The sequence below is a fragment of the Plecotus auritus genome (assembly GCF_963455305.1).
Source record: "Plecotus auritus genome assembly, chromosome: 13".
NCBI lineage: Eukaryota > Metazoa > Chordata > Mammalia > Chiroptera > Vespertilionidae > Plecotus > Plecotus auritus.
In genome coordinates this window covers 6,594,626-6,607,286 of record NC_137779.1, presented here as the reverse complement: position 1 = coordinate 6,607,286, position 12,661 = coordinate 6,594,626, and the positions used below count along the sequence as shown (strand labels likewise).

General features: G+C 46.7%; 1 protein-coding gene across 2 annotated transcripts in view; it reads left to right on the top strand.

Annotated features, from left to right (window-relative positions):
• The window catches only part of TMEM233 (transmembrane protein 233), a 37,034-nt gene extending 25,531 nt beyond the window's left edge, over positions 1-11,503 (top strand). Inside the window, exons 3-4 of one of the 2 annotated variants that reach the window (XR_013959535.1) lie at positions 8,878-9,499; positions 9,713-10,766. Coding sequence is in view for 1 of the 2 variants with exons in the window: in XM_080649962.1 (XP_080506088.1) it covers positions 8,878-8,884 (7 nt within the window). In the remaining variant the exon portion in view is untranslated. Of the gene's footprint in view, positions 1-8,877 lie in introns of both variants that reach the window. The other variant, XM_080649962.1, reaches the window with a different exon arrangement.
• The last annotated feature ends 1,158 nt before the right edge of the window (positions 11,504-12,661 follow it).

Genomic DNA, 12,661 nt, shown 5'->3' with positions numbered 1-12,661 from the left:
CAATCGCAAACAAAAGCATTTTCGTTTTTTCTTCACTGTGGTTACATGGGCCATGGAGGTCTGCGAAGGGTCTCTCCTCCACAGGATCATTCGAGGCCCCACACTATCCAAAGCTCAAGCATATCATAGCTGCTCTACTTAGAACAGAGGTCAACGAACTTTTCCGATAGAAGGCCAGATAGTAAATATTTTAGGCCTTGAAGGCCATATGGCCTCTATCAACATCTCAGTCCCAACTACTGAACTCTCACCAGTTTAGCACAAAAGCAGCCATATATGATATGTGAATGAATGGGCATGGCTATGCTCAATAAAACTTTATTTACAAAAACAGGTTGTTGGCCTGTGGACCATTGTTTTCCAACCTCTGATCTAAAATATGAGGCCTCCTCAGGCTAACCCAGCGGAGAGAAGACCAGAGAATCCCACCTGGCTTTCCACTGCCTCAGCCTGGAGTGGCAAATGTCACTTAGACTCACAGTTGGCTAAAACAAAGCACCCCGTTCCACCTGACTGTATGAAAGCAGGACTGTGGGAGAGTAAAATGAGATACTTGGGAATATTATTTGTTCTGCCGGACCCTCGGATCTACTCAGTGAGTTCCAACATGGTTTTGCACTAAACTAGCCAAAATGTTCTTAAAGGGCAGAAGGTTCACCACATGCTTTTGGTATCGCCAGCGAGCTCTCACCTCATAAGGAGATGGATGCTGTTGATGTTTCTTTCTGGATTTGGGAAAATTTATTCAGATTTCTCTGATCAGCTGAGATGGGCTCCTTCTCAGCACAGAATCAATGACCTTTTCCATCAGAGGGTACGGTCATGTGACAGACAACCAAGACTCAGAAATGAGAGGCCCAATCCATCTCTGTCTCCCTGTACACCTCCTGGAAAGGCCGATAAGAACTCTGGGAAATACTTTAGCTTTATGGCCAGAGCAGCACAGTGATCCCCATGCCATTTACCAGCAGCTGAGTAGGTCGGCCCCTTTGGCTTGATTTCAGAAAGGGGTCAACGGGTGAGTGAGTGAGGAAGAGGACACCCTGGAGCCTGCCAGATCAGCCAACCCACCCTTGGCGACCAAAAGCATAGTGGATGTCACAGTAGGTAAACTTCCTATGGTACAAGCCAGATCCAGGAGCAATCAGGGCAGTGGATGGAGGAGGAGACATCAAAACAGGAAGTGTCACAAAGGAAAGAATGGAGGGCTTTGGGCAAAAAGGGAACAGACGTGAGGCAGATGGCTGAAAGTCTCACAGTAAGTTAGGGGCAGAGGAGGACTTGCAACCAGGAAGTCTGGTGCCATAGAATGCGGGGTTAGTAGTACAGCCATCTGCTTAATGTCCCTAAACCTCAGTTTCTTCCTCTGTGTAATGGGAATGAAAGTAGTACCCATTTAACAGAGCTATTGTGAAGGTGAACTAGATGGTCCACAAAATGTGTATAACAAGGTGTCTGTTCCTTAGTTGGTGCACAAAAAATACAAACCATTTATTAATCCTGACACTACTATTGTTATCATGACTGGGAGAGCACCTGAGAATTTAAGATGCCACTAAATCGAGTTCAAGGCTTTGAACTCATGAGCCAAACTCGAAGGATGGTGTGTGTTCCAAGAGAACAAGGCCAAGTCCTGGCTTAACTCCTAGGGTCTTCGGGAAATACATACTGCCCAGACCCATGCTTGAGCTGAGTGGGTTGTCATAGTGGCTGACACTCACATACCAGGTACTGCTCCAAGCCTTTACGTGAATTAATCCTCAGTGACTCCTCAGAGCAACCCTATGAGGCATTATGATCCCTCTTTCACAGGTGAAGGAATTGAGGCTCAGAGAAGGGAAGAAATCAAAGATTTGCCTGATGTCTCACAGCCAGTGATTGGTAACGGCAGGGTTTAAACCTGGACTATCTGGCTCTGGAAACTGTTCTTAACCACAACACCACACAGCCTCTGAGCCAACACGTGCCTTCTAGTACCCTCAGTAACAAAGGCCAGTGGATGGCGCCCGCCCTGCAGCTACCTCCAGAATTGTTTTATGTGAGGCTGGCAGGTGAGGCTTCACCCTACGAAACAACACGTGATGAGTCAGAGCCACGGAAAGAAAATCAAAAGACTTCAGGAGTTAGGCAAGGAACATACATGAATGAAGCAGCCTGGTTGTGGGACAATAGGGAGTGGTGGGGACCGGGGCGAATTGGAGCGCACCATTTGAAGGGAGCAACCACCACTCTGCTCCAGCTAATTGTTACCGCTTAGAATGCAGACTCCATGGGGCCCATTTTCCCAAAGACATTGGAAAGCTGGGTTTTCATTTCAAATCTCCTGGCGTTTAAATGCTGACGATCAATTCACATTGCTTAAATACATTGTGAGGGTCAAAAAAAGACAAAACAAAAACATACAACAACCACATCAGCAACCTGGAGATTGTCTACTTTACAGTCTCTGGTGGACAATTTGTATTTCAAATTTCAGTTTGCCCATTAGACAGCATCCAAGAAGTTTTATAAGGGACCCAGAAGTCTTCCTATATGGGGACTTTGTCCATCTTTAACATAAACATTTCTACCTGGAGACAAGGCAGTGATGTGTATACGCTTGTGATTGAGGCTTTGTTAATAGTTCTAAAATGTGAGCGTGAGTCACTTCTCTGCTCCTTCCTCCTAAGAGGTAGTGTTGACAGTTGTGAGAACATGGACTTCTGCAGCGGTTTTACCAGGATTCAAATCCTAGCTCTGCCACACAGATCATCCTGGAAAGTTACTAAACTTTCTGTGCCTCAGTTTCCCTGTCCATAGAGTGAGGATAGAATCACTTCCCTGTCTGTATGGGCAGGTTCCTTTTCGATAGACACCTTTCCCTCCAGGTTAACAAAGAACACAAAAATGTCTTCCAGAATTAGAACCCATGGAGCAACTCAAATTGAAATGCTTGCGCGTGTCCGTGCGTGCCTGCGTGCCTGCGTGTGTGTGTGTGTGTGTGTGTGTGTGTGTGTGTGTGCGTGTGTAAGAAACTAGGGAATGGAATTGATTCTATCGTCCGTTAAGTCCAACAACAAAGCCGATTTCTCATCCTTTGAAATAAAATCTCCCGGCCATAGGAAGGACTGAATGGCAATACGGAAAATTACAGCCCACAGGTTCCCAAACTCTGGGCTGCCTCAGAGCTCCCTGGGGAGGCTCAGGGGAAGTTGGCATCCAAGCCCCACGCCGATGGATTCCAACTCCCTATGTCAGAAGTAAGGCCCAGGGGTCTGCATTTCCCAGCTCCCACCGCCACCCAGGAATCCAGGTGCAGGTGGCCAGGAGAACAGTTTTTGCTAAAACCTGGCACACCTCCTCCCTCCCAAATGCAAAAGGAGGACGTACTAACCATTGCCAGTCATTAACAGAGTGGTCAGTTTTCATTACATCAGCAAACTCATCATCCTAATGTGGCAAATCTAACTCCGGGAGTCAAGTTACTGCCTAGGAGATGTGCCCGCAGGGAGGCTCTTTCGTAAGGATCTGAAAAGGCAGCAAGGACTTCCAGGGAGGGGCTGGGAAAACCCGACGTTATGGCTGACCGGGCCCAGAGACAAGACAAAGAGCCTTGAATATGAGTTCTCCAAGTTTCCTTTATAAAACTGTCTGAAGGAGGCTATGGCCTTTTTTTAAACTGTGTAGTCCTGCCTTTTAAAAAATTATTCTTGCCGAAACCGGTTTGGCTCAGTGGATAGAGCGTCGGCCTGCGGACTGAAAGGTCCCGGGTTCGATTCCGGTCAAGGGCATGTACCTTGGTTGCGGGCACATCCTCAGTGGGAGGTGTGCAGGAGGCAGCTGATCGATGTTTCTCTCTCATCGATGTTTCTAGCTCTCTATCCCTCTCCCTTCCTCTCTGTGAAATATCAATAAAATATATATTTTTTAAAAAATGCCTTGATAAAAATTTACATTTAAAAAAAAATTATTCTTTATCCATTATCAATAAAACTGTAACTAATCTCAAAGTCCCTGCATTTTTTTTAATTGTTTTATCTCTATCAAGAAAACTGTAACCAATCTTTTCTCCCCCCAAATGATCAAAACCCCAGGTAGTTTATTTTCTTGGAATAGACTCGGGCCAGCATAGCCTTTACCCAAACTCATAAAAAGGTCTCCCCATCCTGATTTTACAGGGGGGACCTCTGTAAGCCACATGGTGTTTGTGGAGCAAGGAAAGACAGTTTTGTGGCATCAGATCCGTCAGAGCTGGGAATCACTGAACTGAAATATTCAACTGTTTTTGACAGAGTGCTGTGCTGACAAAAGACAGCCAGGAATGCCGCACTGTGCATTAAAAATGCTTATTTGTCATTCACAGAAATCAGACCTTCATGTTGCAAGTTTTCTAAATGGAATCAGAAACTTGCAATCTCTCAAAGTCATAAAATCCCTCGCTCTCAGGCTGCTAGGGAAAGTGGAAAGACAGAGGTGAAGCAGTTAAATACTGCAGACAGCTATTTATCAGCCCTAATCATTCACGAGCCTGGCCACAGCCCCATGTCTGCAGGCTGTGACTTTCTGCTGATGCCTTGAGGATTAAAGCAAGGTTGGGTTATTCCAATCATGTTTCTCAAAGCCTGAGCCACCTGCAGCAGACTCAGCTGGAATGCTTGGGAAAATGCAGGTTGCTGGGCCCCGATCAAGACCTTGAGCGGCCCTGAAATGTACATTATCACAAGCACATCATCCCCCAAAAATAGTTCTAGGTATTCTAAAGTTGTAGGATCATTATTCTAGGGCTTTGCCTGCGTGGACATATGCCACAAAACAGGATATTTTATTTTATTTTTAACATATCTTTATTGATTTCAGAGAGGAAGGGAGAAGGAGAGATAGAAACATCAATGATGAGAGAGAAGCATTGATTGGCTGCCTCTGCACTCCCCCTGGAGGTTGAGCCCACAACCTGGGTATGTGCCCTGATCTGGAATCTAATCATGACCTCCTGGTTCATAGGTCAATGCTCAACCCCTGAGCCATGCTGGCCTGGCCAAAACAGGAAATTTTTTTAAAAATGTTTTTTAATATATTTTTATTGATTTTTTTAGAGAGAGAGGAAGGGAGAGGGATATAGAAACATCATCAATCAGCTGCCTCCTACATTCCTCCTACCGAGAACTGAGCCTGCAACCCCGGCATGTGCCCTGACCGGGAATCGAACCGGTGACCTCTTGGTTCACGGGTCGATGCTCAACCACTGAGCCACACCGGCCAGGCAAAACAGGACATTTTTACATTCCTAAGATACCTGGTAGAAGCTTCCTGTCCTCTCCAGAAAGTGTACCCACTTCCCAAGTTTCCTCTTCTTTCTCTCCTCATGGTCAGGCTCATGGTCACATATCTGATATTCAGTGGAACTTCCTTAGCGGCAAAACCAGTTGACCGTGACAAAGCTTGGGTGTGAGGGAGCAGGTGTTGTCTACCACAAGGATGACAAATGACATGTGGTGGAGCTTCATCTTACGCAGGGGTTAGGTTATAACGTCAGGGCACAAGGTGAGCTTTTATAATCAGAGTTGGTCTTGGAAGCATCCAGAGGGGGGCACCCTATCAGAGTCTCACACACCATATCCTGATCAGTCTATTAGAGCCAGTGTTTCCTCCAGGGTTGGAAGAGATGATGTCCCTTGGGTTGAGCATCACTGGGACCACTCTCCGAGCTCACACTGAAGGCACAGGAGTCATGTCCCTGTCCATGTTCGTCAGAATCTCCAGCTCCATTTAAGCAGTGACTTCTGTCTTCTGGAGCAATATGAATCGTTGGTATGCCATAAGTTAGACCCATATAGTGCAATTCCACTGAACTTACACCTCTGGTGGTCTGGTAGGTGTCTCGAGAGCCAGGCACGCCCCACTGTGTGTCAGAAATGCTTGTCATTCTTAGAAAGAAGAGCCTTCGTGTGCCAAGGTTTCCGTTAAGGAGGAACTTGACTTCTAAACAAGGATACCTGTCTCCCATCGGCAGGCACAGAATTAGCAGACAGTAACCCATTCTGCACTGGTAACGCTCTGTCTTATGAACAGTCTGGAATGAGTCCTTTCCTAATTGCATTAGGATTGGAAGTAAGCATATATATCAAAGTGCACAAGAAGTTGACTTTTTTAAAAAACACAAAAGCAAATTCATCTTTTTTCCTATGCGACTGGCTGGAGTAAGGCTTTCTGCGAATTGTTTTGCACAGATATGTCTGCAGAGAACTGCTGTGATTCCATGATGAAAAATGGGGAACGTTAACTATTCCCAGAAGGTCAGAAGGGCCTTTCTTTGTTGGTTTAGATAAATTGAGGTAAAGACAAATCATCACTAACAATGGAAAGATTTTTGCTTTGAAAAGGATGTAAACGGGAGGACATGGACAAAGAAATCAGAATAAACATGAAAAAGATGTTCAACCTCACTGGTAACCAGGGAAACACAAGCTAAAGCAACAATAGAATACTCTATTTCCTTTGTCTGCCAGTCTGAAGCAATTAAAAAGACAGATAATATCAAGGTTAGGGAGAGCGTGAAGAACTGGATACTCCACTGTTGGTGGAAGCGTGAGCCGGGACAGGCTTTGGGGGGTCCATTTGGGTGTGTCTATTAAACTTCAAAACCCATGTGCTCTCCCACCCAGCAATTCTACTTCTCAGTATCCACCCGAGAGACAGGTGCACAAAAAGGCATGTTCTTTTCCCTTAGCCACACATTGGAATCTTCTGGGGAGCTTTAAAAAATACCAGCACCCAGAACCCTCCCTGGACCAGTTAGGTTTAGAATCTCCAGTGACAGGGCTGGACACTGGTCAGTGTCAGGGCACTTGGGATTATTCTAATGTGCAGCCAGGGTGAGAACCAACGATGTTCATTGCAGCGCTGCTTGAAATAGTGGAAACCTTGAAGCAACCTAAATGTCCATCAGTGGGAAATGGTTCCATAGGCAGTGGGTCTCTCTGTAGGATAGAATACACCCTGCAATTCAAACGTGGAAATCTCCCGCGCTTGGCTTTAGAAGGCCCACATGCTCTCCTTCCCAGCACTCTCCTCTCACTCCTCCACTTCAGCAACATCGAATTCCCGTCTTGGTGGAGCAACACAAATATGCTCCAGCCACAGGGCCTTTGCACTTGCCGATCCCTCTGCCTAGGATTTCCTTTCTCCTGAAATCCACATGGCTTGTTCCCATCTTTCCTTCAGATACTTGCTCATATGTTACCTTAGCAGAGAGGGTAGCCCTGACCAACTTTGCTAAAACAGTGCCCACAGCCCACCCTTCTTCTCTCTGTCCCCTTGTCCGACTTTACCTTTCTTCCTAGTATCACCCCCTCAGAAATTATATGTACACATTTACTTATATATTTATATGTTTACTATACTATTTCAGATGTATTTATGTGCCAATATATAATCACTAGAGGCCTGGTGCATGGATTCATGCACCGGTGGGGTCCCTCAGCCTGGCCTGCACCCTCTCGCAATCCAGGACTCCTTGAGGGATGTCGGACTGCCGGTTTCAGCCCAATCCCACTGAAACCAGCAGTCCAACATCCCCCAAGGGGTGTAGTAGTGTGCAAAGCAGCAAGCAGCCGGGGAGGAGCCCAAGTCCGGGCCCGGCACCACTCCCGTTCATCCCGGCCCCACTGCGCCTGCCACAGCCTCCACTCAGCAGTGCTGCCACAGAGGCGCAGGAGCCTGGAGCCTGGCGCCCGTTAGTCAGCTGAGCAGCACTTTCACTGTGGGAGCACACTGACCACCAGGGGGCAGCTCCTGCATTGAGCGTCTGCCCCCTGGTGGTCAGTGCATGTCATAGCGACTGGTCGACCGGTCGTTCGGTCATTCGGTTGCTTAGGCTTTTATATAGAGAGATATATGTTTTTATGGTGTTTCCTCCTGCTGAAATGAAAACTCCAGGGACATTCTCATTCCCGTTATTGCCTGTAATAATAGAACGTAACACTTCTGGGTGCTTACTTTGAAGGTAGACTGTTGGGGTTCAAATCGAGGTGCTGCCTCGAAGTAGCCATGTGCCCTTTTAACCAATCTGTGCCTCAGTTCTCTCATCTATGAAATGGGGATAAAACAGTACCATTGTCCAGCCAGAATGGCTTAGTGGTTAAGCATATACCTATGAATCAGGTGGTCACAGTTCCATTCCTGGTCAGGGTACATGCCCGATTTGCGGGCTCGACCCCCAGTGTGAGGTGTGCAGGAGGCAACCAATCAATGATTTTCTCTCACCATTGATGTTTCTATCTCTCTCTTTCTTTCCCTTCCTCTCTGAAATCAATAAAAATATATTTAAAAACAAAAACAGTGCCTATCTCATAGGGCTGTGAAGATTAAACTGTGTAAAGCACAGTGCGGGGCCCAGGTCCTCACTCTGTAGCTGTTGTGGTATTATAGCAGCGCCTAGAGCACTGCCTGCTGTAAACACTGACTGGATAAATGAATGAGTTAGACACACAGACATAGCATGATCCCATTTATGTAAACACACCCACAAGATGAATTTCTAAGTGCATATTTATGGGTTTAATGCAGAGAAAAATTTCTGGAAGCAGCATGCCAAATGCTAGCAGTGCTAGTAACCCTTAAGGAGAATGAGATTCAGAAATGCTCACAAGGCATTTTGCTGCATCTGTATCATTTAGGGTTGTTTTTTGGGGGGGTTTGCATGAGCCCCGGGTAAAATAAAATACGTTTCCAAACACAAGCTGTTTCTCTAAGGTGCTCAGACTCCAAAGCATGCAGTTCTGCTAGTCCACGTCAGCACTTGTTTAATCAGAGTACTCGCCATGCAAAAAGGACGCCCTGGGCGAGAAGGCTGGTCCGGCTGTCTCTCTGTCCTTCTCACTCTGTCTGTTTGCACCACAGAGCCTGAGCAGCCGGCAGTGGCCCCACGCATGGAGGTTGGACCTCATCCACACACACCCCAGAGGAGTTTCTGAGGAATGGATCCTGACTTCCGACTGTGAGATCTTTTCCTCCAGGACTCTCCAGAGGCAGGTCCCTGGCAAATGAACTTTAAAGTCCAAAATGTAGGAAACCAAGCAGCACAGCCAGATCCGCCAGCCATTGATTTTTGTTTTTTTTTTAATCAAGTCTCACTGTTTCAGTTTAGCAAAAGCTATTGTGTCCATTCCTCTTCTCCAGAGATGAGCCTCAGGAAATCCCATTACTTTTCGGGAAGGTGGAGGGAGTTCTAGGAAGAGCAATGGATGATGGTATTTGCAATGTCAAGTACAAACATTTGCAGCATGTTTACCGTTGTCAAATAGAGCTGAGTGTGTGCATTTTTTCCTTTTATTTTTACATGTGGTAGCTTCGCTTCAATCTTCAGCAGCTCCTCCCTCATCAAAGACACAAACACAGGAGCCTCTGGTCTTTGGTCTTGGCCCAGTTTTCCTAAAGGCCCCCTTCCTTGCTCGCATCCACCGTTGTCAACTTGACCTGGACCTCACTCTCCACTCCAACAGATGAGAACGTACAATTCTAGGTACACGAGCTTCCCCATCCCAGTCTTGGGAATAAACTGGCTATGTTTATGAAATGTGCTTTTTTTCCAAACTCTCTCTCTGTTTTTTGTTTGTTTGTTTGTTTTGTGGGTGTTTTTCTGTTTGTTTTTTGCAAGTCTCAGGCAAGATCTTTGATTTTCCTGGATGCCACCTGGAAATGCCACCCATTGTATTTCTTTTCTGTCAAATGTAAGCCCTTTAGGTGTGATTGTACCCGACTGATGGCGCCATTATTCCACCTGCCAGAACACACTAGCCCCGTGTTCCAGAGTGCGAGCCATACCACTGGTGGTCCACAATTTTTAAGTCATTTATAGACGCAACAGTAAATGCCGCTGAATCACAGAGAGCATTTCCCCTTTCTATTCCTTTTCAATCTCTGTTTAGGGCTCATGGGTCCTTAACACCTTTCTGAAACGTTGGCTCCTCTCCTGTCTCAGGAAAGAAAGAGCAGGTCTCAGGTTTAAAGTCTTCTGTCAAGATAGAACTTAATGCATGGAATTGTGGTCATTGTGTTTATTAATTACCTTCCATTTACGGCTTCCTCTTAGGGATTTGATATATCATTTCGTTAAAATAAATTTACTTGAAAAATAAGTGGACTCAGCAAATATCTAGTGATTAACACAACAGGTGACATGTACATATGGCAAAAATGAGTTCAAGAACTAATGTTGGAGACACGGTGATAATGAACTTTCTTTCCTAAGAGAAAAGGCAGCTTATTCTAAGTGAATGAAAATGAGGCTGAGTCAAAACACGTGGGTTGCATGTATGTCCCTGGCTGACTATGCAAACTGATGTCAGGCGAGTTTCTCTGCCTCTCTGTGAAATTCCTTCTCCTGGAAAAACGGGGATACGTACCTCAGTGCTGTTATGAGAATGAACTGGCATAATAGGCGAATGCCCCCGGAGGGAAATTCTAAGTGTTGTTCGTAGATTATTGTGACTCTCAGGCACTGTTAAAATCCTGGACCCTCGCAAAAGATAGACTTTGACGGACATCGGATTCCGCCTGTCACTTCGCCCAGGGGTCCACCATGAGCCAGCACTTGTCCCAGGAGGACACTGAATCAGGGTCATGGAGCCTCAGCACACGGAGATCCGAGCGCCGTTCCAGGAGACTGGATCCTCATTTCTGTTTCTGACTTCGTGGTTTTTGTTTGTTTGTGTTTGGCTCCCTGATCTTTTCCCAAATCAAATGCAGAGTGTTGCTGAGAGGCAGAATAAAAGTGGTTTTAAGGAAGCCTGTTTACCACAGTGTGTAAATGGTGTTTTCTTGGGTTCCCAACCTTTTAGAGACTCCCGTAACCAGAACGGGCTCATGGATAGCAGCCTCAGTCTGTAGGGAAGACCACCGAGAGGCCAGGGGTGGGCCAAACAGGTATCAACTCGAAACTGCTTATGTCCTGAAATGCCCTTCTAGGAGGCATTGAAAATGGGGATCCAATAAAGTCACTGAGCGAGCTCCCTGGGATCGAGAGGGGGGTCTGATTTTTGCTGGGCCCCCTGGCCTGGCAGAGTTTTCATAGTGACAAAGCGGGGTGATGGTCTGCTCCTGGGCCTCCACAAGGCTCAATGCTCCACTCCCAAAATCACAGACAGAAAAGGGATTGACCGAGCGCATCCGCCAGGGCACTCTTTCAGCAGCCAGCGACCAAAACGCTGGAGCAAAGAGCAGAGCTGACTGCCTCAGGTAACTGAAAACTCCAGGGAGAGCGTCAAGCGTGGCTGGGTCTTGGTGCTCAGCCTTTATTAAGAACTTCACCCTATCACCGAAACCGGTTTGGCTCAGTGGATAGAGCGTCGGCCTGCGGACTGAAGGGTCCCGGGTTCAATTCCGGTCAAGGGCATGTACCTTGGTTGCGGGCACATCCCCAATGGGAGGTGTGCAGGAGGCAGCTGATCGATGTTTCTCTCTCATCGATGTTTCTAGCTCTCTATCCCTCTCCCTTCCTCTCTGTAAAATATCAATAAAATATATTTAAAAAAAGAAAAAGAACTTCACCCTATCTGTGTCTCTTCCCTAATAACTACAAAGAAAAAGAAGTTCAACTCGAAATAATGCACAATTGATTCGGAACTGGAACCCACCCACCAGCGTGGACAGCAGCCGTCCACAAGCAGGTGCAGCCGTGCTTCCCACACAAGCTGCTGCCGTGGCCAAGGGGCGTGGCTCCCGTTAGCCGGCCTGGAGTGCTCAGGGTGAGGTCAGCACACCCCAAACTTTATGGACTGAGGGTGTGTTACCAGAAGGAGAGTCTGATGCTGAGCAGACAAGAACAACACAAAAACCACTGTCTGCATCAAGCTTGCTGCTGCTCCCTCTGCCTACCACACGCAGAACAAAAGTAATCTCATCACTTTCAAACAGTTTCTCCACTCAGTTGTCACCTCATCCATTTCCTCACACAATCATTATTTACAGAGCACCCGTCTGACCACAGAAACGGGGCTCGGCTTTGGAGATGCCGACATGATCAAGAGAGAACCCTGGAAGGGCTCGCCGAGGTGCAGGGGAACAGGCACCCACACCATTAGAAAGGAACGTGAGCGAAGACAGAGGCAGGAATGGGGTCTTGCAGTCACTTTGCAGGAGGGAGCACTGGCTGGTCCCCAGAGGGGAAGCCTCGGGGGCCAATGTCCCTGTCTCACCACTCTGATTGCTAAGGTTGGTACTGCTCTGGATGCTGCCCTGTCTTTGCCCACAAGTTATGGGCAGAAACAGATGCAGACACAAAATCGCTGGCCTCAGCTCCTGTATCAGCAAATTATCTCTGGCTGACACCGGGACAGCTGCATTCAGCAAAACAGTGTTAGGCCTGTATCTTGATACGTAACCCTAGACCCTGGCTTCTAAATATAAGAAACAGTTTTGGGTCACAGACTACAAAAAAAAATTTATTTTAAGACAGCGTCCACATTCATTAGTTACTACCAACCCTTCAAAAATACTCCTGAATGTTGCATATTTGAGCCTGGAGAATTACCCTATAAAAATAGGTCTCTAAACCAAATACTCTGAATTGTGATTTTTGACAAATACAAAGAGAGGCATAAGGACCACCCAAGCATCACCCATCATCCCTGGAGAAGCCTCAGAAAGAAGGCATCCCCTTTCCAACAGAGACTGGCTTATTTAC